This window comes from Physcomitrium patens, chromosome 1 (assembly GCF_059467195.1).
Source record: "Physcomitrium patens ecotype Gransden chromosome 1, ASM5946719v1, whole genome shotgun sequence".
NCBI classification, from domain to species: domain Eukaryota; kingdom Viridiplantae; phylum Streptophyta; class Bryopsida; order Funariales; family Funariaceae; genus Physcomitrium; species Physcomitrium patens.
Genome location: NC_143410.1, coordinates 16,271,606 through 16,295,667, shown reverse-complemented (window position 1 = coordinate 16,295,667; position 24,062 = coordinate 16,271,606). Strand labels below are relative to the sequence as shown.

At 41.3% G+C, this 24,062-nt stretch overlaps 3 protein-coding genes and 1 long non-coding RNA gene across 4 annotated transcripts; 2 read left to right on the top strand and 2 right to left on the bottom strand.

Moving 5' to 3' along the window:
* Positions 1-5,624: 5,624 nt before the first annotated feature.
* On the bottom strand, positions 5,625-8,545 carry LOC112283872 (2-Cys peroxiredoxin BAS1, chloroplastic). The gene is made up of 7 exons (XM_024523209.3): positions 8,258-8,545; positions 7,869-7,952; positions 7,297-7,378; positions 6,911-6,990; positions 6,550-6,675; positions 6,271-6,384; positions 5,625-5,963 (listed from the first exon to the last, which is right to left on the bottom strand). The coding sequence occupies exons 1-7, from the start codon at positions 8,501-8,503 to the stop codon at positions 5,847-5,849; spliced, it is 849 nt and encodes a 282-aa protein (XP_024378977.2). The 5' UTR covers positions 8,504-8,545; the 3' UTR covers positions 5,625-5,846.
* Positions 8,546-12,160: 3,615 nt separating this feature from the next.
* Positions 12,161-15,081, top strand: LOC112283817 (2-Cys peroxiredoxin BAS1, chloroplastic). Its single transcript, XM_024523075.3, has 7 exons — positions 12,161-12,448; positions 12,754-12,837; positions 13,328-13,409; positions 13,716-13,795; positions 14,031-14,156; positions 14,322-14,435; positions 14,743-15,081. The coding sequence occupies exons 1-7, from the start codon at positions 12,203-12,205 to the stop codon at positions 14,857-14,859; spliced, it is 849 nt and encodes a 282-aa protein (XP_024378843.2). The 5' UTR covers positions 12,161-12,202; the 3' UTR covers positions 14,860-15,081.
* Positions 15,082-16,185: 1,104 nt separating this feature from the next.
* On the bottom strand, positions 16,186-16,577 carry LOC149989899 (uncharacterized). The gene is made up of 2 exons (XR_016503365.1): positions 16,452-16,577; positions 16,186-16,266 (listed from the first exon to the last, which is right to left on the bottom strand). It is a non-coding gene; the product is annotated as an uncharacterized LOC149989899 (long non-coding RNA).
* A 1,858-nt stretch (positions 16,578-18,435) lies between these two features.
* Positions 18,436-20,993, top strand: LOC112288537 (TOM1-like protein 1). The gene is made up of 3 exons (XM_024532800.3): positions 18,436-19,213; positions 19,701-19,964; positions 20,175-20,993. Exons 1-3 carry the CDS (start codon positions 18,692-18,694, stop codon positions 20,598-20,600), a joined length of 1,212 nt encoding a protein of 403 aa, XP_024388568.1. The 5' UTR covers positions 18,436-18,691; the 3' UTR covers positions 20,601-20,993.
* The last annotated feature ends 3,069 nt before the right edge of the window (positions 20,994-24,062 follow it).

The window sequence follows — 24,062 nt, the reverse complement described above, 5'->3', positions numbered from 1 at the left end:
TAATAAAAAATATAGATAAAAGACAAAAAGGTAGTAAAATCTTTTACTATTAGAAGTGTCTTTTGTAAAAATAGATTTAATTTACTTTGTATAGCCATAAATAAGGCAAAATAAAGTAGATTAGAAAAATAAATGATGTAAGTGTATATAAAAAGGAGTTAAGAGTTAATTTTAGCAAAAATTATCTCAAGAAAATAAGAATTAATACCTAAAGAGGATCAATTGCCAATGAGGATCAAAATTAGATGTTAAGGCACAAAACTAAGCACTTATGCCATTTCTAAGGTTCTTTTGCCAATTGAAGAATGTAATTTGAGAAGAAATTAGAGAAAATATTTTTGAGAGTTTATTTCACATTATTTGGATTAATATTAAAGTTTTGAGGAATTTTCAAAGTTAGTAATATACTTGGTGGATTTAGATTTTGAGACATAAAAATACGATTATAAATTTGAGGATTTTTTTAGTTTCTTAGCATGTATACATGTGAAAATGTGACAATTTTTTGTTGTACTTGTTATAAATATGTGTGAAAAATTTGAGGTAAATCAAGCAATCAAATTAAAGTAAAAGAGGTTTTGTGGATCAAAGTGTTAAATAATTGAGATTTAAAATCAAAGAGGGATTTCACGATCTAGAAATATTTATCAATTCAATTGAAGCAAAATTGGTGAAAAATATTTAGACTTAAATATTTAAACATAATCCAAATTTTGGAGCAATTGAATGGTTGAAGAAAAAAAAAAATCTTTGTTAAAAGATCAATATTCAAGTTAGAAGAAGGAAGCCAATAATCAAAAAGTTTTGGGAGCTTTTCTTGCAATTAGTATGTGTGATCTTCTTCAAAAAAAAATCTACTTGTTTTTAACTTAATTATTGCAAAGTTTACAAATTTTGAATCAAAATCAACAGTTCAAGCATTAGTTATTGATTTTTAATCTGATGTCGAATTTGTTAAGAGTTTATTTAAGATTTAAGATTTGATTAAAGATTGATTAGGATTGATTTAGGATCAAGAATTTGGTTAGGATTTACTTAAGATTTAATTAAGAATTTGATGAAGGATTGGGCTCTATAATTTGATTAGAGTTCATTTAGGATATTATTAAGATTTGAGATTTTTTTAGGATTTTATTAGGGTTGATCTAGGATTTAAAATTTAGTTAGGATTTAGAATTTTACTATAATTTGTTTAGGATTTGATTAAGATTTTATTAAGAATTGATTAGGATTTAGGATTTGAGAAGGATCTAATTAAGATTTTTTTGGGATTTTTTGAGATTTAATTAGAATTTGATTAGGATTTGGATAGGATTTTATTAGGATTTTATTAAAATTTAATTTAAGATTCGATTAAGATTGATTTAGGATTTTATTAGAATTTTTTGAAGATTATATTAGGATTTGATTAAGATTGAATTAAGACATCTATTTTTATATTTCTTTGAGATTTTTAAATTATATATATTTTATTAAGATTAATTTATTATTTCTTTATGTTCTTTTTATAAGTTCTTGAGACTTCTTTAGGATTTGATTAAATATTGATTAGTATTGTTATAATTTAATAGATGTTTTTTAGGATTCTATTAGAGTTGTTAAGATCATCTTGTTGCAAATTCTATTTTTCCTTCTATAGCCAAGTATCCAATGCATTCTCAAGTAGACTTCATGTAATACAACAATGATATCCTTTATCAAAGCTTCTATTTTCAATGGCTCAAATCTATACAATTGAGTTTCAAAAGTAATGTCTCTATTATTTTCAATCACTTTAGATTAGCTGCCATCATTAAGAATACATCTAAATGTTGATAAAATCTAATAATTACCATTGAATAATAAAAATATTTACCATATTTTATAGACTTTATACATTAATTGACAAAAGAATAAGCCACTTTTCAAAAAAAATAGATTTGTATAGTTGCCATTAAGCACACCTACAATGTATGTAAGTTATTGATATACATTAGTGCATAATTAATCTTGATTCAATAATAGATAGAACAATTTGTTTTATTTTATTATTACCCATGTATTGATAATAAACTTCTTAAATATATTTTTAGATTGTAATATTGTTGAATATTCATTTCTTCATAGAAATAATCTTAAAGAATAAAATTCTTTCAATGTAACACAAGACCATAAGGCACATTTTGGAAGGACATGTAATACAATATTGGTCTACTTCAAATCAATCTACATAAATAACAATATATAATTCAATAAAAAATATGATCAATGCACCTCATGAATCTTCCGCAATGGTTAACTTTAATATCAAATGATTATACCTCACATTGATTTTAAAACAAACCTTTTACCAAACAAAAAAATTGCAAGTTTGTTTAAAGTTTACAAAATATAATTGCGCTTCTTCTTATCATTATAAAAATAAAGTGAGACTTCTAGTTCTACATCCTCCTCACCATTTTTTTTTTATTGCTAACAAAATTTTATGTGCTTGTTGGTATAATGCCATAAATAAATTATATTCTATAAGTTTTTCTTCTAATTTATCTAAGATCTATATATTCAAGTGGTTATTTTATCTGTATTGAATATATTTGCAATAGAGTGATTTGATGTGAATATATTTGCAATGGATTGATTTGATGGATATTTTCCTTAAAATTCCTTAAATAATCTATCATTTTGATCTAACAATGTACAATAGTTTTGTAGTAGTTTACTTAAAAGTAATAAAGTTACCTTTCTTTATAAGCAACATATTCTAAAATTTAAAATACATTTGATCTATTTTTTAAGTCACTCATCTATCTTGAAACGGGATTGAATTTTTTTAAAGATCTAAAATCCTTCTAGTATATAGCAATATAAATCCCATCACAAATTAGGATAATACAAATCAAACTTAACAAAACTAAACAAAACTAAAAAAAATAGAATATGATAGACAAAAAAGAGAAAAAAAAAATAGAAAAAAATAAAACATAAAATGCAAACCAAACTTTATTGAGAGAAAGGGACCAAAGACATACTTGACCAAATGTCCTAAATGGCCTTGTTCAATCTTATTTATATTTTGTCCAACCATCTTAGAACTTTTTAAACTGTCTTTAATAGTGGATTCCACCAAGATAACTGCCTTTCTAAAAGATCCTAAAAGTAGACTCTACCTAAATAACTGCCCTTAGTTTTTCTAAGATGTTCTATGGTGGATCCCACATAGACCACTAACTTGGCCTAATTCTAAAAATTCTCAAAATCTTTTCAAAAAGGGTCCTAATTATCTATCTCTATGTATCAATAATACAATTATCTTATCTATGTCCGGTTACAGTTAATATCTGTGTATTAATGCGGAACGTCCTCATTTTGGTCTCAATGATACATCTAGATTGATTCTTGACAATAGATGAGGTTCTATACAAGTTTCCACTTTGTATCATGGATGGAATAGCCTTTCCAAAGAACCTAATACTGAAGTTGTGGATGTCCATTGCCACGCTAAAGGTAGCAATGCTCCAAAATGTTGTCTACTTCATACTCTTATTGGTTATTAATACCAATTGGGGTGGTATTTGTTGGTGTTGGTCTAAAAAGCACCTAAATTCAATATGAAACTCCTTGAGCCACAAAACTTGGAAGATCGGATGGATCCAAATATGGAGTTGCATAAATAGGATATTTTAATAAAATTTTGAACAATCACTTATTAGATTTTTAGTTCATGATAGTGGTTTTCAAAGGTAGTGCCAAAATGTGTACAATATTAATATGTTGGTTTCATATTATGATTGTTTAGATACAACATACCATATATAAATGCACTTATTATAGTCAACATCATTTGCAACAAGTTTGATAGTTATTTCATATTGGTTTATTATAAAAGTTACTATAGGAGGTGCAAATTGGGACCAACGAAATGGATTAACAACACTCCAAAGTTGACTTTAAAAATATTGAAAATAACAAGAATTGACTATGAATTAATAATTTAAGACATAAAAACTCAAAAGAATAAATAATATAGACACTTGAAATACATGTATCAAAAAATAATAAAAAAATATTTTTAAAAATAAAATTAAAATTAAATCCTTCACAATACAATAGAAAATAAAGGTAAAAAGACTTTCAAATATATCAATCAAAATTTAAATAGAGATTTTTATAAATAAGAGATATTTTAAATTAAAATATATATATATATATATATATATATATATATACATATATTATATTATTTAAAACAGTTTTATACAGATTCTATTATATTACTCTAAAATAAGAAATCTATTCAAATTTAATGTTTATTTAGAATCATTTCTAAATTCAAAAGACTTATTCATAAAACCATAGGAGAAATTCATGGTATATATATATATATATAAATATATATATATGTGTGTGTGTGTGTATGTATTTTATTACTTTTAAAATTTTAATTTTAGATTTAAATTAATTATATTATACATGAGATGTTTGAATAATTAAATAAGTAAAAATTTCATATCTCAAAATGAACAACATCCAATTTTTTGATAAATGTTGATTGGATGTAATTGGATGATAATTGAAATTATATAATAAATTATATAGTTTATAGACTAACATTATCATAATAAATGAGTTTCAATTGTAAATACATTGCCATATATAATTTTGAATACAAATAAGTGTCATTTTTTATGAAAAATTCTATTAAAATATGCAAGCCAAAGGATGAAGATTATTTTTCTAAGACTTTAATTTTAAATATAAACATATAAACATATTTAAAATACTATATTTAGGGAATATTCTTACATAATAAAAATAATAAAAATCAATTCAAAAAATTTATATATATATGCAAATCCAAATTCAATTAAAAACTTTAAAGCTATGAACCTAATAATATAGGTAATAATTGAATAAGTGAAATAATATTTGAACCAACTAGAATAAGAGTAGGAAAAAAATAAAAGTAATGTACCAACAATAATGACCTATGGAAACCCATATTTTATTTAAGCATGCATAGATGAGTTCATATTTAAACTAAGACGATAAAATTAAGAAAATTGTCAATATTCTTTATTAAGAATATACAATATCACTATTTCTTACCATTATCTAATTATGGATTAAATAAACAATACGAAAGCAATAATCCCCACCTCCAAATCCTCCCATTCCTCCTCGCCTGATCGCCTCGCTGCACACCCAAGACTCACTTCCTCACGACAACGTCATCGCTGCTGCCTCTGCTCCGTGTTACACTCCTCCACGCCTCCTTGCTGACTGACCACCACGACCATCCCAACCTCACACCGAGTAACGCGCTCACTCTCAGGGACCGCTCAGTACGCACACCATGCAATTAACCCTTCAATCGTCCACGATCAGGCACGTCAACAGCATCAAGCGCAGCACGGACGTCGCATCAAGGGCGGCTCCCAACGATGCACCACGCACCACAAATCATTCCGGAACCGACAAAGCATACTCTCTGCTGCAGCGAGCAACCACATCTCTACGACCACCACCCGTCCACCCGACTTTCCATCCAACAGACCGGACTGACCACACACACACACGTATCACACATTCACACAAACCACGGCGCACCACGCAAACAGAACCCATCCCTCATCACCGAAGGCAGCGACTTTGAATTCTTGTGCTCGTAGCACCATTGCATTATACAGTTTGCCTCAACCGTGCTGATCGAGACCCACTCACACTACAGGTCCACATGAAACGCTTCTCTAAGTGCATCCAACTGGGCCCCAATCGGCACAAAATTGTCTACCTCCCCACTACATGCCTACTCCAGCGCACCACCCTCCACAAAATGGCCGCCGAGCAGCACCTGCCAGACCACTCGCTTAGATGGCCTCGAAGTACTCCTTGCTCAGCTTCGAGTCGGGCTTCATGGTCTTTTCCCCGGGCTTCCACCCAGCAGGGCACACCTCGTCTGGGTTGTCTTGCACGTACTGTACGGCCTGAACCATTCCATCCTCTATCAGCCACAACCCCACCAAACAGAAACAGAAAAGACAGCACACACACGACTCTACTAACATCATCATCCGCACCCTCCATCGACCTCGCCGTAGAGCTTCACACTCCCTCGCCTCTCAGGACATGTCCCTCCTCACCTACACCCTCCATCCAAACGCAACCGTGCTGCACGCCATCCCAAACAAACCAAATACCACCCCGACGCGGCCACCTACACCACGGCGACACCCACGCCTCACACGACGTGCCCCAAAACCCAACTCACTCCAGACCCTCTCTCCCACCCACCTGCAAGGTCCGCAGAGTCTCGTCAACGCTTCGCCCAATGCCGAGGTTGTTGATGGTTGCGTGCTGGATCACTCCCTGCTTGTCGATGATAAACAGGCCCCTCAGAGCAATGCCCTGCCAAAACCAACGCCCCCCTCACTTAGCCCAACCCCACCGGCCAACTCTCCACCCCGAACCCACGTTGCCACTAAATACCCTCCCCGCGGCTCCACACCGCCAATCCCAACCCACAAGATTCATGCCCAACACATCTCCTCTCCCGCAAACCCTCTGCATTACCTGGTCCGGAATCAACACGCCGAATGACTTGGAGATCTTCTTGGTGATGTCCGAAACGATCGGATAGCTCAGCTCGCCGAGACCTCCCGACTTCCTGTCTGTCTGCACCCATGCGAGATGGGAGAACTGCAGCCATTACCATTGTCCAACGTCAGATGCTTCCACACATGAACCCATCCAACACGCCACATCCATTTCTGACACCACAAAACAACCACCCCTGCGCCTCCCCATTGCATGTCCACCTTTCCCACATTCGTCCCACCACAATCCTGCCCTGAACGGCCGTGCGCCTCATCGTGTACCCCACTCCCGACACATCACAACCACATCGCAAAGTTGACATAGAATGGACACGCACCACGCTGTCGATGGAAACACCGATGACCTCGGTATCCAGCTTCTCGAATTCGCTGTACCTGTCACTGAACGCAGTGATCTCTGCACGCCCACATCATTCCCCCCAAACTTCAGACCACGATTCCATGCCCAGCTCAAACAACCTTTCCTAAGCGCGCGCGCCCACAGGCTGCTATTCACGCCCGAACTCCAATCCCCTCAGCTATATATCATAGATAGAACTAGTAAGTCGATGCTCTCTTGCACAGCTCCTCACTCACGTCTCGCTCTACTCCCCTCCTCCCCAACCCCCCCCCCTGCCGCACCCCCCGACAGAACAGGCTCACCCCTCTTCATAACAAAACAGATTCTAAATGCACCACCCCCAGCCCGAGTCGTCTCTGATACCTGTTGGGCACACAAATGTGAAGTCCAGTGGGTAGAAGAATAGCACGACGTACTTCTTTCCAATGTACTCCGACAGCTTAATCTGCAAGGTAGACGGAGCCGCCCGGTCAGTCTCGATACATGCATAGTACGCACGAACCCTTGGTCGCCTTCCTCGAATCCAACTACACCCCACGACGCATGCAAACAACATCCGACTCGCACCTCCCTCCACCGCACATGCATGGCACTCCGCACCTCGCACTAGACCAACACTAACAGCTCCCCGCATCTGCATTCTCCGCAACTAACGTTGCTTCCGGGCCCGCCTACGACCTCGACATCCCGGGAGCACCCCACGCCACTCACATGGCCCGCACGAATTCGGAAGCCAATTCATATCATACTACTTCGGCGCGACCATACTACTCTTCTGAAACTGCACATGCAGAGGGCACACAACCCAACAACGTCTCCCACCCTACACCACCGCCACTCGTGAACTGCTATCATGTGCAAACAAACGCCGCAAGCCGCAATCCAGGCTAGTGTTACCACTCGTGCGCACTCAGGCCCGGTCAACAAATCCGTACCTTGATGAATTCCTGGTCAAAGACAGCCTCCGCCTCGAAGTCGGGTGCCACATTGCCGACAAGTGGCGCGTAGTCGTCCTCGGCCTGCACGGTCATTGCACACACCGGTTAGTCAACCCCGCACCACTTTCCCTTCCACACACTACTCCACATTCCATGATCCGAAGCGAACACCCGCCAATTCCTAGAATGCCATTCCGGACGACTCCCTCGCTAAGCACCACGTCGCTCGTCCACCCTCGACCCCCAATCACGATTACCGCGGTGCACAGAAAACATCAACGCCCAATAACACATTCCCGGTTCAAATTCCCCAGCGTGCACCAAGAGTTTGACCTAACGCCCGTGCCACTCCCTCGTCTCATTCAACTCTCATCCCTCCTACTCACCGAAGCCCTAGCGACGCCCCTCTTCTGCGATGCGGCCTTCGCTCCAGCTACCGCACCAGCCTTGGCGACGGCCACATTGGCAGTGGCGACACGAGCACCGAAACTCTTGCCCAGGCCGCAGAATGACTTGGGCACGGCCAACGAGGTGGACGTGCCGGAGGCAGAGGACGAGCAGGCCGCAGACGGAGCGCGGGGGATCACGACCGAAGAGGCCGCGACGCCGGAGGCTGCTGCAGCACACGCCATAGCCACGATACGATGAGCGACGCAAAAGAAAAATTCTCTGCTGCGCGGAGAGTGCGAAACTGGGATGCTTTCCGATAGAGTTGAATCAGGGACGGTAACAGGGTCAGGGCCTCCGAGGGCTTCTGGAAGCCCGTGATGCGGCTACCGTCCATTTGTTATCCGCACATTGGGCAATGGCACGGATCGTCCGTCCCCGCGGATATGGGGATCCTTTCCCATGGCTGTGCCTTCGTCCATAGCTGGGCATCATCGTGCGTGTATGTGTGCCTCAGTTTTTAGCATGGTATCCACAGCCCGTGATCCGAAGTTTTTGGGACAATACTTGCAAAACCATCCAAGAAGAGGGATGTGCAGATGACTGGGCATTCACACCAGTGTCTTGTGAAGTCCTGTCAATTATGTTCTGCATTGCGCACAGCAATTATGTACTGTTTTATGAGGACCTATGGAATATGAATTATGTACCGCATTGCACACAGTTTTTTCCCTTTCTTTTCTTTTGATTTTATTTGGCTTTTTTATGCCAATTTTTTCTTTAGAGCTCATAGGTAATGTCTCTTTCGTAAAGCTGCTAAGTTGTGTAAAATCAATCTTAGACTATATTATGTCATTATAGGAAGAGTCACTTATTATCCATTACACTGGGTCAAAGATCATTAGTATTGTTATTATTTTGTTCATTTACTATTATTTTTTTTTTTTGATGTTATACAGTTTAGCTGGCAATGTAGAAGATACTTTTGTTTTTTGGAAGAATGTTTATGACTCAACCAATTTCAGGATAATTTTTTTTTTCGCCAACTTAGATTCTTGGTGCTTTATTGAACTTGATTTTTTATTGATTCAAAGTTCAAAATTTCATAAGTTTTTATTGCCCTCTTTGTTATTTTGATACTTCTTCATGTTTTTTGTGTGCTTAGTTAAGAGTAATATATATTCTATTTTTTTATCTTGCATTTTGTCTATGTAAGTGAAGATCGTAATATTTAATTGATTGTATGCCATAAATGAATTATGAATCATGCAATCTAAACCAAGTACAAATATAAAATAATATACTTAAAAGGAAAGATAGGAAATCTATATACTATTAAGTTAATCTATCTCTTATATCACAATGTGGGAATCTAAGAGTGCAAGTATGTGTAGAGAAAATCCTTAAAAACTTGAATAAAAAGCTAATTTTATAGATAAGAAGCAACTTACAACAAATGTTTTATATTTTTCCCAAAATAACACTTAAGATTTGATTTCACATGAAATTTAGGTCAAGGCTGTTTTTTACCTAAGTCTTCAAATCCTTATTGATGGTTATAATATCAACAAATGAATAATGTTAAGTTATATAAAAATTTAATATACTAAATTAGATTTGTTTACATCTATTTGACAAGATTTGGCACCCTTGATTGCTAAAACGGTGTTGCTACAAGACTTTATTTAAGCAAACCAATGTTGTAGTATCTAAACCACCAAAATATGTGACAAACATGAAAGATGGAATTTTTAATCTTTTTCAATAATGTGGCATAGCTTGAAGACTTCTTACAATAAAGACAAACATAACTTTTTAAAAGAAGAGTCTAAAGAAGTAGTATTAAACATGTCATATACCACCTATATTAGCATTGGTCACATTTTAGTATGATAGCAACCTTTTATTTCCACCACATACAAAACAAAAATGACCATTTGGGACAACTACAAATTTAAGATGTATAGAATTATCAATATGAAGATGACAAGGAGCACAATTTTTAGAATATTTTCAACATTCATATTGATCTTTGTTTTCAACCATCAAAATACTATTAGGTAATAGATCCTTGATACAAAGAATTATGCACCATACCTTAATATCAAGTATTATAGGTCCTTCTATACATTGTTAATTGCTTAAGTTCTATCAATTTATCATCAAAGCTTTGAATAAGTATCAAAGATGTAGACCTTGATATCAAAGTCAAGACTGTAATTGAATGCCATTCAAAAACTTGTTTCACATTTAAAATTTTTATGCTATCCAACACGTATGAAGTTATTTTTATTAGAACTTGGATAAAATAAAAGTTTAACTCTATCCTAATTGATCATGTATGTCTAATGTATAATCTCAATGTTGTATTTAAAAGCCACAAATGCCATCTAGCAAGCTTGTGAATAAGTTTGTCTAACTCCATGAGTCACTTCAAGCATTGATGATTAGTCACCTATAGAAACTATTGTCCATGTAAATAAAGTCAAAAGTGAGCAATAGCCTTCATTGATGCCAAAGCTTTGCTATCATAGAATGATTAATTAGACTTCACATAAAAATTGCTCCACATTAGAAAAATAAATCACTATAGAGGTTATTCCCTACAATAGTTAAAACAAAACTTGTCAAAAGTTTTTTTTTTTTTTTTTTATTTTTTATCTCAATCAAATCCATAAATATAAAATTGTTTATTTTTTAGAAAAAATACATAAGGCAAAACAATCTTTGTCACCTCCTTCAAGAACATTGTAACCAAGCATGCAAGAACCTATTCATGTCCAAAGTTTTCAAAAAATACGACCAAGATTGACAAGAAATAGCAACAACCCTCAAATATTATACTGTAATTCCAATATTGTAGAAGACCAATGTTGTTCATCAATTACAACCATGCTAGTGCAAAATTGTGCCGTTATGTAACTTTAATATGTAATTCTTGTTGGAATAAGTAATCCTCACAACTAGCTTCAGTAATGAATTTTCTTGTAGAGCACTAAAACCTTCATGCGATGCAACACTTCACACATTGCTCTAACATTATGTTGCACTACAACCTACTAAATCGCAACAATGTTTACTTAAAACCTTTTAATCCAATAGAATCACTTAGTCTCTTCCTACTACATCATAATCTTACTATGTTGCAACAAAACAATGCCAAAATCTCCACACTTATCCTCCTTAGTTGTACCAGACAAACCCAACATAACAATGCCTTGTATGAGAAAAAAACAAAAAATAATAATAAAAAATAATAGTAAATGAACAAAATAATAACAATACTAATGATCTTTGACCCAGTGTAATGGATAATAAGTGACTCTTCCTATAATGACATAATATAGTCTAAGATTGATTTTACACAACTTAGCAGCTTTACGAAAGAGACATTACCTATGAGCTCTAAAGAAAAAATTGGCATAAAAAAGCCAAATAAAATCAAAAGAAAAGAAAGGGAAAAAACTGTGTGCAATGCGGTACATAATTCATATTCCATAGGTCCTCATAAAACAGTACATAATTGCTGTGCGCAATGCAGAACATAATTGACAGGACTTCACAAGACACTGGTGTGAATGCCCAGTCATCTGCACATCCCTCTTCTTGGATGGTTTTGCAAGTATTGTCCCAAAAACTTCGGATCACGGGCTGTGGATACCATGCTAAAAACTGAGGCACACATACACGCACGATGATGCCCAGCTATGGACGAAGGCACAGCCATGGGAAAGGATCCCCATATCCGCGGGGACGGACGATCCGTGCCATTGCCCAATGTGCGGATAACAAATGGACGGTAGCCGCATCACGGGCTTCCAGAAGCCCTCGGAGGCCCTGACCCTGTTACCGTCCCTGATTCAACTCTATCGGAAAGCATCCCAGTTTCGCACTCTCCGCGCAGCAGAGAATTTTTCTTTTGCGTCGCTCATCGTATCGTGGCTATGGCGTGTGCTGCAGCAGCCTCCGGCGTCGCGGCCTCTTCGGTCGTGATCCCCCGCGCTCCGTCTGCGGCCTGCTCGTCCTCTGCCTCCGGCACGTCCACCTCGTTGGCCGTGCCCAAGTCATTCTGCGGCCTGGGCAAGAGTTTCGGTGCTCGTGTCGCCACTGCCAATGTGGCCGTCGCCAAGGCTGGTGCGGTAGCTGGAGCGAAGGCCGCATCGCAGAAGAGGGGCGTCGCTAGGGCTTCGGTGAGTAGGAGGGATGAGAGTTGAATGAGACGAGGGAGTGGCACGGGCGTTAGGTCAAACTCTTGGTGCACGCTGGGGAATTTGAACCGGGAATGTGTTATTGGGCGTTGATGTTTTCTGTGCACCGCGGTAATCGTGATTGGGGGTCGAGGGTGGACGAGCGACGTGGTGCTTAGCGAGGGAGTCGTCCGGAATGGCATTCTAGGAATTGGCGGGTGTTCGCTTCGGATCATGGAATGTGGAGTAGTGTGTGGAAGGGAAAGTGGTGCGGGGTTGACTAACCGGTGTGTGCAATGACCGTGCAGGCCGAGGACGACTACGCGCCACTTGTCGGCAATGTGGCACCCGACTTCGAGGCGGAGGCTGTCTTTGACCAGGAATTCATCAAGGTACGGATTTGTTGACCGGGCCTGAGTGCGCACGAGTGGTAACACTAGCCTGGATTGCGGCTTGCGGCGTTTGTTTGCACATGATAGCAGTTCACGAGTGGCGGTGGTGTAGGGTGGGAGACGTTGTTGGGTTGTGTGCCCTCTGCATGTGCAGTTTCAGAAGAGTAGTATGGTCGCGCCGAAGTAGTATGATATGAATTGGCTTCCGAATTCGTGCGGGCCATGTGAGTGGCGTGGGGTGCTCCCGGGATGTCGAGGTCGTAGGCGGGCCCGGAAGCAACGTTAGTTGCGGAGAATGCAGATGCGGGGAGCTGTTAGTGTTGGTCTAGTGCGAGGTGCGGAGTGCCATGCATGTGCGGTGGAGGGAGGTGCGAGTCGGATGTTGTTTGCATGCGTCGTGGGGTGTAGTTGGATTCGAGGAAGGCGACCAAGGGTTCGTGCGTACTATGCATGTATCGAGACTGACCGGGCGGCTCCGTCTACCTTGCAGATTAAGCTGTCGGAGTACATTGGAAAGAAGTACGTCGTGCTATTCTTCTACCCACTGGACTTCACATTTGTGTGCCCAACAGGTATCAGAGACGACTCGGGCTGGGGGTGGTGCATTTAGAATCTGTTTTGTTATGAAGAGGGGTGAGCCTGTTCTGTCGGGGGGTGCGGCAGGGGGGGGGGTTGGGGAGGAGGGGAGTAGAGCGAGACGTGAGTGAGGAGCTGTGCAAGAGAGCATCGACTTACTAGTTCTATCTATGATATATAGCTGAGGGGATTGGAGTTCGGGCGTGAATAGCAGCCTGTGGGCGCGCGCGCTTAGGAAAGGTTGTTTGAGCTGGGCATGGAATCGTGGTCTGAAGTTTGGGGGGAATGATGTGGGCGTGCAGAGATCACTGCGTTCAGTGACAGGTACAGCGAATTCGAGAAGCTGGATACCGAGGTCATCGGTGTTTCCATCGACAGCGTGGTGCGTGTCCATTCTATGTCAACTTTGCGATGTGGTTGTGATGTGTCGGGAGTGGGGTACACGATGAGGCGCACGGCCGTTCAGGGCAGGATTGTGGTGGGACGAATGTGGGAAAGGTGGACATGCAATGGGGAGGCGCAGGGGTGGTTGTTTTGTGGTGTCAGAAATGGATGTGGCGTGTTGGATGGGTTCATGTGTGGAAGCATCTGACGTTGGACAATGGTAATGGCTGCAGTTCTCCCATCTCGCATGGGTGCAGACAGACAGGAAGTCGGGAGGTCTCGGCGAGCTGAGCTATCCGATCGTTTCGGACATCACCAAGAAGATCTCCAAGTCATTCGGCGTGTTGATTCCGGACCAGGTAATGCAGAGGGTTTGCGGGAGAGGAGATGTGTTGGGCATGAATCTTGTGGGTTGGGATTGGCGGTGTGGAGCCGCGGGGAGGGTATTTAGTGGCAACGTGGGTTCGGGGTGGAGAGTTGGCCGGTGGGGTTGGGCTAAGTGAGGGGGGCGTTGGTTTTGGCAGGGCATTGCTCTGAGGGGCCTGTTTATCATCGACAAGCAGGGAGTGATCCAGCACGCAACCATCAACAACCTCGGCATTGGGCGAAGCGTTGACGAGACTCTGCGGACCTTGCAGGTGGGTGGGAGAGAGGGTCTGGAGTGAGTTGGGTTTTGGGGCACGTCGTGTGAGGCGTGGGTGTCGCCGTGGTGTAGGTGGCCGCGTCGGGGTGGTATTTGGTTTGTTTGGGATGGCGTGCAGCACGGTTGCGTTTGGATGGAGGGTGTAGGTGAGGAGGGACATGTCCTGAGAGGCGAGGGAGTGTGAAGCTCTACGGCGAGGTCGATGGAGGGTGCGGATGATGATGTTAGTAGAGTCGTGTGTGTGCTGTCTTTTCTGTTTCTGTTTGGTGGGGTTGTGGCTGATAGAGGATGGAATGGTTCAGGCCGTACAGTACGTGCAAGACAACCCAGACGAGGTGTGCCCTGCTGGGTGGAAGCCCGGGGAAAAGACCATGAAGCCCGACTCGAAGCTGAGCAAGGAGTACTTCGAGGCCATCTAAGCGAGTGGTCTGGCAGGTGCTGCTCGGCGGCCATTTTGTGGAGGGTGGTGCGCTGGAGTAGGCATGTAGTGGGGAGGTAGACAATTTTGTGCCGATTGGGGCCCAGTTGGATGCACTTAGAGAAGCGTTTCATGTGGACCTGTAGTGTGAGTGGGTCTCGATCAGCACGGTTGAGGCAAACTGTATAATGCAATGGTGCTACGAGCACAAGAATTCAAAGTCGCTGCCTTCGGTGATGAGGGATGGGTTCTGTTTGCGTGGTGCGCCGTGGTTTGTGTGAATGTGTGATACGTGTGTGTGTGTGGTCAGTCCGGTCTGTTGGATGGAAAGTCGGGTGGACGGGTGGTGGTCGTAGAGATGTGGTTGCTCGCTGCAGCAGAGAGTATGCTTTGTCGGTTCCGGAATGATTTGTGGTGCGTGGTGCATCGTTGGGAGCCGCCCTTGATGCGACGTCCGTGCTGCGCTTGATGCTGTTGACGTGCCTGATCGTGGACGATTGAAGGGTTAATTGCATGGTGTGCGTACTGAGCGGTCCCTGAGAGTGAGCGCGTTACTCGGTGTGAGGTTGGGATGGTCGTGGTGGTCAGTCAGCAAGGAGGCGTGGAGGAGTGTAACACGGAGCAGAGGCAGCAGCGATGACGTTGTCGTGAGGAAGTGAGTCTTGGGTGTGCAGCGAGGCGATCAGGCGAGGAGGAATGGGAGGATTTGGAGGTGGGGATTATTTCTTTTGTGTTGACAGAATGGCATTGTTGGAGGTACTTTTTGACTCAATTAGTGTTGATGAGGAGGTCACGGTTTCCAGGATTACTGTTGATCTTTCTACTAGCTCCGCTCAGATGTTGGGTATCTCTTGTTTGCGAATACATTTGCTGCCATTCTGAACCTCATTTTTTTTTTTGGGGAGTGAAGTCTAGCCCTCGAGCTGTTCGGAATGGAAATTTTCATTAAGCCGTTCGAGAGCTCTCTTACGTTTTCCGTCATAACAACTCCAACTTACAACGACCGTCAAATTGCAGTTGACCTTGACGCAATCCCTTGTCTTGTTACGATTTTGCAAACTGTGTATGAGTAGGGTTGCTATTTTATTTTGCCACTTTCTCTCGACAGCGATAGTCTCACTTTGTTGGCTTCCACGTTGAATCACTTGTTGAAGATGGAGTTCAGGAAAATATCCATCCTTAGCACGAAACATATAATGAGTGAAAAGAAGTCTGTTGCAGTTGGTCGCCGCTCTTCTCTTGGCCGCTTACCTCGGAGTGAGCAAACTTCTCTTGTAGAGAGGGATTCGAAGTGTTTCCACGGCAGCCCTAGAGTCTTGTGTGTGTGAGGGTTGACTTATGCTAAAAAGTGTCTCGTCGAAATTTACTAGATATGGACATCCGGTTTGAGGTTTGGGCCTGGATTCACCTAAAATGAAAATATGGTTATACTTATCAAGTTCAATGGTAGATGTACAATTATAATTAAAGTGAGGGGGATATTTGCTATTATCAAGATTACAGGGATATTCTTGATATTTCAACATATTTCAAAAATATATTTGATATATATATATTTATTAGACGTTTTGGTTATGAAAGAAAATATTATACTTTTTGGGATTGCGAAATTTCGAGTCTAAACAAACATTCACATCCAAATAATCCTCGTAATATATAATGAAGAAATCATATTCATTTTTTTCTTTGTTCCTTTTTTGTTTTCATGTGGTGGGTGGTCTGCGATCATGCGGAAATTAGGGTTTGATAGCAGCCTTGAAGATCTTGAGGTGGTTGTCGCACAGCGTACTATTTCAGTTTCATTTGCACATGTCGACGAAGTGGGTAGTTATATTGCGTAAATCGTATTCAAGGACCTTCGCGGCGTCAGGATCTGTTCAATGTCGCCGAGTCTTCGATCGGAGGCAATGAAGCTGATAACCGAGGAAGAGATCTTGAAAGTCGGAGCGGTGTATGTGAACTAGCCAACTGCTTAAGATTTTTCAATATGATAATTGTGCCAGTGCTCCCGATCCTGCAGCCCGCCCCGAGCTTGCTCTGGCCAATCCCTCTGTGGTTGATTCATGCTCTGCAAGCGGTTTATGATGCTTACAAGATGTTTTAGTTTCGAGGATTGCAGTTGTTGACGCTGCGTCTGTCGGGTTAGGATCGACTACAGAGCTGGGAATGAGAATGAGGATGTTTTTGGTGTTCAACAGCGAGGTCGTTGGTACAATCAGCAAGTAGGTCTGATAGAGCATTTACGTGCGAGTTTTCCATGATGAAGCATCAGCAACGACTCGTCTGTTTCCTTGCAAAGACATCGTTTCGTTCATCTTTGTCTTGGGAAAACATCACCCAGACACAAATGTTCCGTTCCTTCTCTCCGCGCAAGTGTTGCTTTTTCTGCACGTTTCCGCGTTGATAAAGCCCTTTCCGTGGTTCCCTCTTCCCGAGAGATTTTAACTCCACAGTTGATGTATCAATAATGCGGCGCACTTCGACTGCCGTTGCCCATAGATATCAGCAAATTGGGGCATCAGAAGCACACTAGCGCGAAGAAGGGTGGGACATGAAGAAGCCATGTAAAGCGCTATCGAATTAAAGCACTCTCCACTTACATCGAACGGAGCTTGGATGATAGCTTGAGCAACGCACAAAGAACAGTGAACCTCACTCTTTCACTACCCAGCTATTTCTTCCTTTCTAGCTTTTCCCATTGCTATCATAGAGAACCCCACCCCCTCAGGTGCAGCACCGAACGAAGCGCACTCCCAGTTCATGCGGGTGGTGTGCTTGGAGAGCACAAAAAAAGAAAAAAAGAAAAAAGAAAAAATAGCACCGCTGAAGGTAAAATATATTCCTGGATTCTTCTGTTGACCCGTCTGTTTGATCGTTGGATCACTCAACAGATTGGTCGATGAGATCGTTGCCTCGCCTCTCACAGTCCTCGTGAGGCCTCAGTCTACATCGTACAGCGAAAAGGATGTAAAAAAAAAAAAAAAAAAAAAAAAAAAAACCCACTGGATGCGATCGGTGGGGCCCATCTTCACTCGTCAAGGCCGCGAAGATATTCGCTCACCTTCCCAGTAGGAACCTTCCTGTTCACGCCTCCGAAACTTCCCACGATGGTCCACTTAAACTTGCAATCCACTCACCCATTTGAACTTCATTTCTACGAAAGTACTTTCATTTCCCAACGAATACTACCCAATGGATATAGATGAGAAATACCTACGATTGAAGGTAAGACCCCCTCTATTTTAAGTGAAATCACTAATTAGTGTAGCAAAAGTAGGCCTCTATCTGAAGCCCATGGACTCAGCTCCGAGCTTAGGAAGCGTTTCTATTGGTGGGTGTTTGAAGGAGAGGCAGCTAAAGCAAAACCATCTTCGCATTTGATCTACATGAACACATCATGTGAATAGTTTTTTCGTTTTTAATTTGTTTTATTTTTATTTTCTGTGCGTTAGAGCTAGGGATGAATGGGACGGAATCGCGTTCCAATTATTCATTCATCTATTGAATTCATTCATTTATTCATTCGTCCATTCATCGGGCTGTGTCCTGCTTCCAGTGTCGACGATCGACTGTGCTTACTGTAGTCGCACAAGGTGTCTGCGGGTGTTTTCGGTGGCATCGAATTGCGGCTCGGTTTTGTTTGATGTTTTTATTTTTGTTCTTTTTGTACTTTTGTGGTAATGATCTTGGTCTGCGTTTCTTTTTGTTCAATTATTGCATTGGATCGTGCACACAATTGAGGTGTTCATCGTGTTGTCAGAATTTTTGGTTTAGTGGGGGGGGGGGGGGGCGAGGGTTTCGATCGGTAGTGAGGAAAGGGGTGAAGGTTCACTATGGATGGAGCAAATCTCAAGGAGAAGTTCAGCGCCTTCGGGGAGAAGGTGAAGACGGGGAGTGGGGAGTTGAGTCGCAAGATGAGCGAGCGGATGTCCACTATGAGCGATAAAATGAAGGAGTTGTTCCAGGTTTCAACCCAGGCGGACAAGCTTGTTGAGGACGCAACAGGGGAGGACATGGAGGGGCCAGATTGGCAAAAGAACCTAGAAATATGCGATTTGATCAATTTGGAGAAGTTGAGCGGGCAGGACACCGCGAGAGCCATCAAGAAGCGGATAATGCTGAAGAGTGTCCAGATTCAGCATTTGGCGCTCACGCTCCTGGAGATGGTGGTGAAGAACTGCGAGAAGATGTTTTCGGAAGTGGCTTCCGAGAAGGTGTTGGACGAGATGGTGAAGATGGTCGACGATCGCAGCACGTCCACGGCGAATCGCGACAAGTCCCTGAAAATGATCGAAGCCTGGGGCGAGTCTACCGAAGAGCTTCGATACCTACCAATTTTCGAGGAAACGTATAAGGTTAGTTTTATGCTATTCTCTCATCATCTGTTCTGTCGAAAGTGCAAAACAACGTTCCCTGTAGCGCATCAACCTCGGGATTGCAAATTTGTATTTTGAACAGGCGGTTTTCCTCTCCCTACTGGATTGTGACACTGTCCACTTGCATGCATGATTTGGTGAGTCTTTAACCTAGACTTGCTCTAACGAAAGCCTCTGATCTAACTGGAACGCTACGAGGGAGGTCCCTAGTTGAAGAGTTGAAAACACCATGACCTTGACAACAACGCTGGGGTTTGACTATGTTATGGTGTAGGGTTTCCTTCTCAGATTAAGTTAGAGTTTTAGTGAATCGCTTATTATTTGATCTAGTGCTACGGATAATCAAGTTTAGGCTGTAAGAATTTGATGGTCGATAAAACTTGCGAATTGAATCGTAGATGTTGCTTCCAACGTATCGCTAGGAAACAATAATTACACGATTTCGACTGGTGCCATATTGCTGCAGAGCTTAAAATCAAGAGGCATCAGATTCCCAGGACGAGATGAGGAAAGTCTTGCTCCCATTTTCACCCCCCCGCAGTCTGTTACAAGGCCAAGCCCACCAGGAAATGGAGGTATTGCCGGCAGCTTTCATTCCAGGGATTTGACTGGCTTTGTAGCTCACGATGTGAGCGCAGAGGACACTAAGGAAGTCTTTGATGTGGCTCGCAACAGTGTAGAACTTCTGAACACGGTTCTGACGTCGTCTCCACAGCAAGAAGCTCTCAAGGTAAGGGGAAAAGAGCAAGTTTCTCGATATATTTCTTAACACAATTCGATGAAGGATGTATTGACGGCACATATTATCTCTCTTTTATCTGGTTGATTTACGATGTGTTAGTTCTCCTTTTAAGCGCTTTTTAGACATTTCGAGAGCTTCCAAAATTGGATGATATTCAGCTAAGATTTCCATTCATCATTATCACTTGCGTTATCGCAGGAAGAGTTGACATTGACCTTAGTGGAACAATGCCGGAGCTCTCAGTTCAAGGTGCAGAGAATTGTGGAGAGAACAGGCGACGCCGATCCAGTGCTCTTTGAGGCACTGAACGTGAATGACGACCTTCAGCGCGTCCTGACAAAGTTTGAGGAGATGTCGAAGGGAACCGCGGAGCAAACTCAACCAGCAGCAGAGTCCACGTTCGTTCATGTTCAAGCTTTGGACGACGACGACACCCACGGTACTGCTGAAGAAGCCTCGCTAGTGCGGAAGCGTGACTTAAAGCCCAGCGCTCCTCCCAGCTCGACACACGACGACGCGGCCATGGCCGACTTGGACGAGATGATTTTTGGGAATAGAGCAGCAGCCGAAGGGAGCAACCAGAAATCGAAGAAGCAAAATGCCGATGACCTGATTATGTTTTAACTGGCTTCGTGATGCCCTCTGGCTCCTGCTGTGATTCTTTAGCAGCTTTGTTGGTATATAAACTCCGTTCAAGAGTGTGTGCTTAGACTACCGGTATTGAGCAGACCAAGGGACGTTCCTGGCAGATACCAAACCTGGTATATTTGGATGTTCGCTGGTTCAGGATGAGACATGTTTGAACTCATCGTTGGTCTTTAATCGGCAGCTGGCGAATAGGCTACGACAGGCTGTTCTTCTTTCTTTTTTTCCCCCTCTTTTTTAATTTTTAATTTTAATTTTTTTTTTTGTTACTCTCTTGTAAGCTGTTTGTGGCTAAGTAATTACATTTAGCCCACAGCTCATGCTTAGTATTGAATTTATCATCAATGTACCCAGTTTACTGTTTTGCTTGTATGTCGATCTCAAACTATTAGACGGGGTGTTGCTGGGGAGCTTTTGATGATTGGAGTCCTACGTTTCTTGTTTATGATTATCGAGCTTTCATTGTCCGCTTGTGTGGTCCTGTGCTGTGTGTCACTGTCCCTGTCCCGGGACTGCTCCAATTTAATTCACACATTTGTATTTATGTATGCATGTAAATCATGCCAACTCTTGAAGGATAAGGTAGGCCCGTGTATAGTCAACTATCAAATGCTCATGTAAATTTGGGATGCGAAACTGCAATTCAATCCTAACTTTTTTTTCAATGTGTGTACTTAATGAAGTATGAGTGCTCAGGAAAATCGAAACATTTCTGTATTCAATTTTTGATGAACTTAATCCAAGTTTTTAGCTACCTGTCTTGATTCCAGTTTACATTTAAAGAGCTTTTTCTTTTGCTGCCAAGAGTAACGACCCTTCCTGCACAGTTCAATGTCCCTGTTTGTGTACCTGTCTTGGTCTTTTGAATTGCATGCTCACTTAGTTGTCACAGAATAGGAACCTCCAATTTTTGTCTCAAGTTACTAAACCATGGCAATTGGCTTCGGAATCGAAGGAAGCCAATCTTCTGGTAGATCATGAAGTGCAATAGAAGGGTCTTCAGTTAATCGATGAGATATAACAACGGAATTTGAAATTTATTTTTGCGTGGGCTGTACTTTAGCTGATCAGTACATTTATATTAAAAGTTGATGAGCGTGCATTGAGATCTAAAATAGACAGGTTCTTGATGTACCAAATATGCAGTGCATTTCGATACACAGCACTTGATTTCTTTTGTTTCCACAAGGCTACAGGTTAGAAGCATATAATGTAACAATAGTTCTACGAATGGTTCTAGTCATTCGAAGGGAGTGAAACACAACAACTACATAACAACCTAATTTGTGTAATGGATTGCCTCATATTTTAATGGCCATCAACGAATCAATGCTGCACTGGGTTTTTTCAGCAATTTGGTGTTCTCAATTGCCGCGTTAATTCGCTGAGGAAAAAACCACTCAATTGGTCAAAAGATTGACCAAGAGAAAGTTAAGAAACCTTGTCCAGTTGTTTCGGCTGGGCAGGACCTCAAACCTGGAACAATGAGCTACTGAGAGGAATAGGTCTTCGTGATTTATCTCTTGCATTTTTTTTTTTAACTCCCCGTAGAGTTTGTATCCAAAACACACTTAAAATTGTCTTGGGCATCACAACCTTCGCTCTCAGCGGATTCGAGACATCTTCCCGCCACAGCAGGAAAAACCAGAAGCAGCTTTAGCACTCCTGCCATCTGTTAAAGACATCTAGTAACTCACACTTCAAAGCATCCACCAAGATGATAAACATAAGAGTATTGACGAATTCCTTAAAAGAATATAAAATAACAAGAAATTTAGACTTGTGGTGATTGGCATGGTGTTGAACTAACCGTATCATTAAGCGGACAGACAAGCTTGTAGCTAGAGTGAGAAATAAAAACAAAGAAATTGAGATGTCAAGATGGGCATTTGATCAAGCAGACTTCAAACCAGCCAGAGCATATTTGAAAATTAAGCAACATTAGGTCAATTTGTTTTCTTTTCCCAAATGAGAATTTAAATTTAGTGATTTTGGTTGGTGTCTTAGGGCACCAAATTCAAAATTTATTTATGCAGAATGTTGCAGCAACTTGCGTTTGAATGTCAGTTGGGATTAAAACAGAAACGAGAGACCACAGCAGTGGATACTATACTGCACTACATGGTAATAGGATAATTTTCATGTTTCCTAAAACCTGCTATCCTGTTCTGAATAGTGGTGAAGTTTGGTAATGTACATCTGCTTTGAATTTGATTACATGCAAATTGATGACATCCTCGCTTCATTCAATGCACCAACAGCCAACACTGAAAAAGTAATGGCTTGAAAACGGCACTGTTGCCACGTATTATTGATTTCACGAATGTAGTTCTATGAATTCAGAAATACAAAACAAGTTGCCACAAAATCATTTAGAGAGGTCGTCTCCAAATCATACTTGGAGCCTTTATGAAAACAGAGAGGTCTGGATGGAAGGAGAAACCAAAGTGAACAATCATCAGACTCTACTCTAAGCACCCTTAAAATTGAAGAAGGTTTCAAGTAAACCTCAGAACCAATTGCTTGTGAGGTGAATCCTGATTGTAAATTTTATAATCTTAATTTATTGGCTTAGCCAAGGAACAGTAATCCCTGCATGGAAGAATATATTTTGTTTTTCAATTGATGTCAGCAAAAATAGGGACACAGTAGAGACATTCTTGTAGTTATTTCACAGGGTACCTCCTGGGGCGGCTGGCGACACGCCTAGTGTTAAACGATTCCTGGAAGAGAGACCAAAGTATCACTTGACGTTCAGCACATGCAAAAGCATTTTTGGGAGGTGCTTTGAGTCTTTCATCATCTATGAAGAGCAAGCACCTTACTAGCCATCTGATGAAGGGGCTGCCACAACCAGGTTGCATGTAGTGGCGGTCCAATAGTCAAGGGATCTTGAACTTTCAGTTAAGCAACCTTCACAGGTTGCATGATGTTAGCTGCTATAACCCACTTAATCAGAAAGTTTTTATTCAAACATTGCCTGCCATCTGACGGTCTCTGTGATGAGATTTCTGAAGCCCAAGAGTATCAAGACACGAAGATCATGGAGCATCCTTCAGGTTCAAGGAACGCTAAAAAACAGGTGGTGAGCTAGAATAAAGACCGACGCCTTCTTCATTCTGATGTTGCCTTATAGCACGTGCACAAGCGACTTAATTGTTTCCAATCCTAGGCCACAACTTCCTTTCTTGGAGATTACTCGTGAAGTCCTATCATGTCAAACTTCAACCTAAAATAAATCATACAAAACAGGATCGTTGAACATACGAGGGGGTAGAGAATGAGCTGAAGTCACTTTAACGCACAGGATAAGAGTTTACACCGCCTGCTATTGTTGCAAGTCGTGCGGAGACAGATATCTTTCCAGTGGATGTGAACTTTAAATTGTTTCCAATCAAGTCTCAGAAGGCTTACAGACCCAGGCTGAGTCACCTACCACAT

What these genes read in the sequence shown, in the direction of transcription:
- LOC112283872 (XM_024523209.3), bottom strand. Translation starts at nt 8,503, where the DNA reads ATGGCGTGTGCTGCAGCAGCCTCCGGCGTCGCGGCCTCTTCGGTCGTG. An exon ending in GGGGCGTCGCTAGGGCTTCG is followed by an intron (nt 7,953 to 8,257) that starts GTGAGTAGGAGG and finishes ATGACCGTGCAG; the next exon opens with GCCGAGGACGACTACGCGCC. An exon ending in AGACTCTGCGGACCTTGCAG is followed by an intron (nt 5,964 to 6,270) that starts GTGGGTGGGAGA and finishes GGAATGGTTCAG; the next exon opens with GCCGTACAGTACGTGCAAGA.
- LOC112283817 (XM_024523075.3), top strand. Translation starts at nt 12,203, where the DNA reads ATGGCGTGTGCTGCAGCAGCCTCCGGCGTCGCGGCCTCTTCGGTCGTG. An exon ending in CACATTTGTGTGCCCAACAG is followed by an intron (nt 13,410 to 13,715) that starts GTATCAGAGACG and finishes GTGGGCGTGCAG; the next exon opens with AGATCACTGCGTTCAGTGAC. An exon ending in GCGTGTTGATTCCGGACCAG is followed by an intron (nt 14,157 to 14,321) that starts GTAATGCAGAGG and finishes TGGTTTTGGCAG; the next exon opens with GGCATTGCTCTGAGGGGCCT.
- LOC112288537 (XM_024532800.3), top strand. Translation starts at nt 18,692, where the DNA reads ATGGATGGAGCAAATCTCAAGGAGAAGTTCAGCGCCTTCGGGGAGAAG. An exon ending in TTTTCGAGGAAACGTATAAG is followed by an intron (nt 19,214 to 19,700) that starts GTTAGTTTTATG and finishes ATATTGCTGCAG; the next exon opens with AGCTTAAAATCAAGAGGCAT. An exon ending in CACAGCAAGAAGCTCTCAAG is followed by an intron (nt 19,965 to 20,174) that starts GTAAGGGGAAAA and finishes GCGTTATCGCAG; the next exon opens with GAAGAGTTGACATTGACCTT.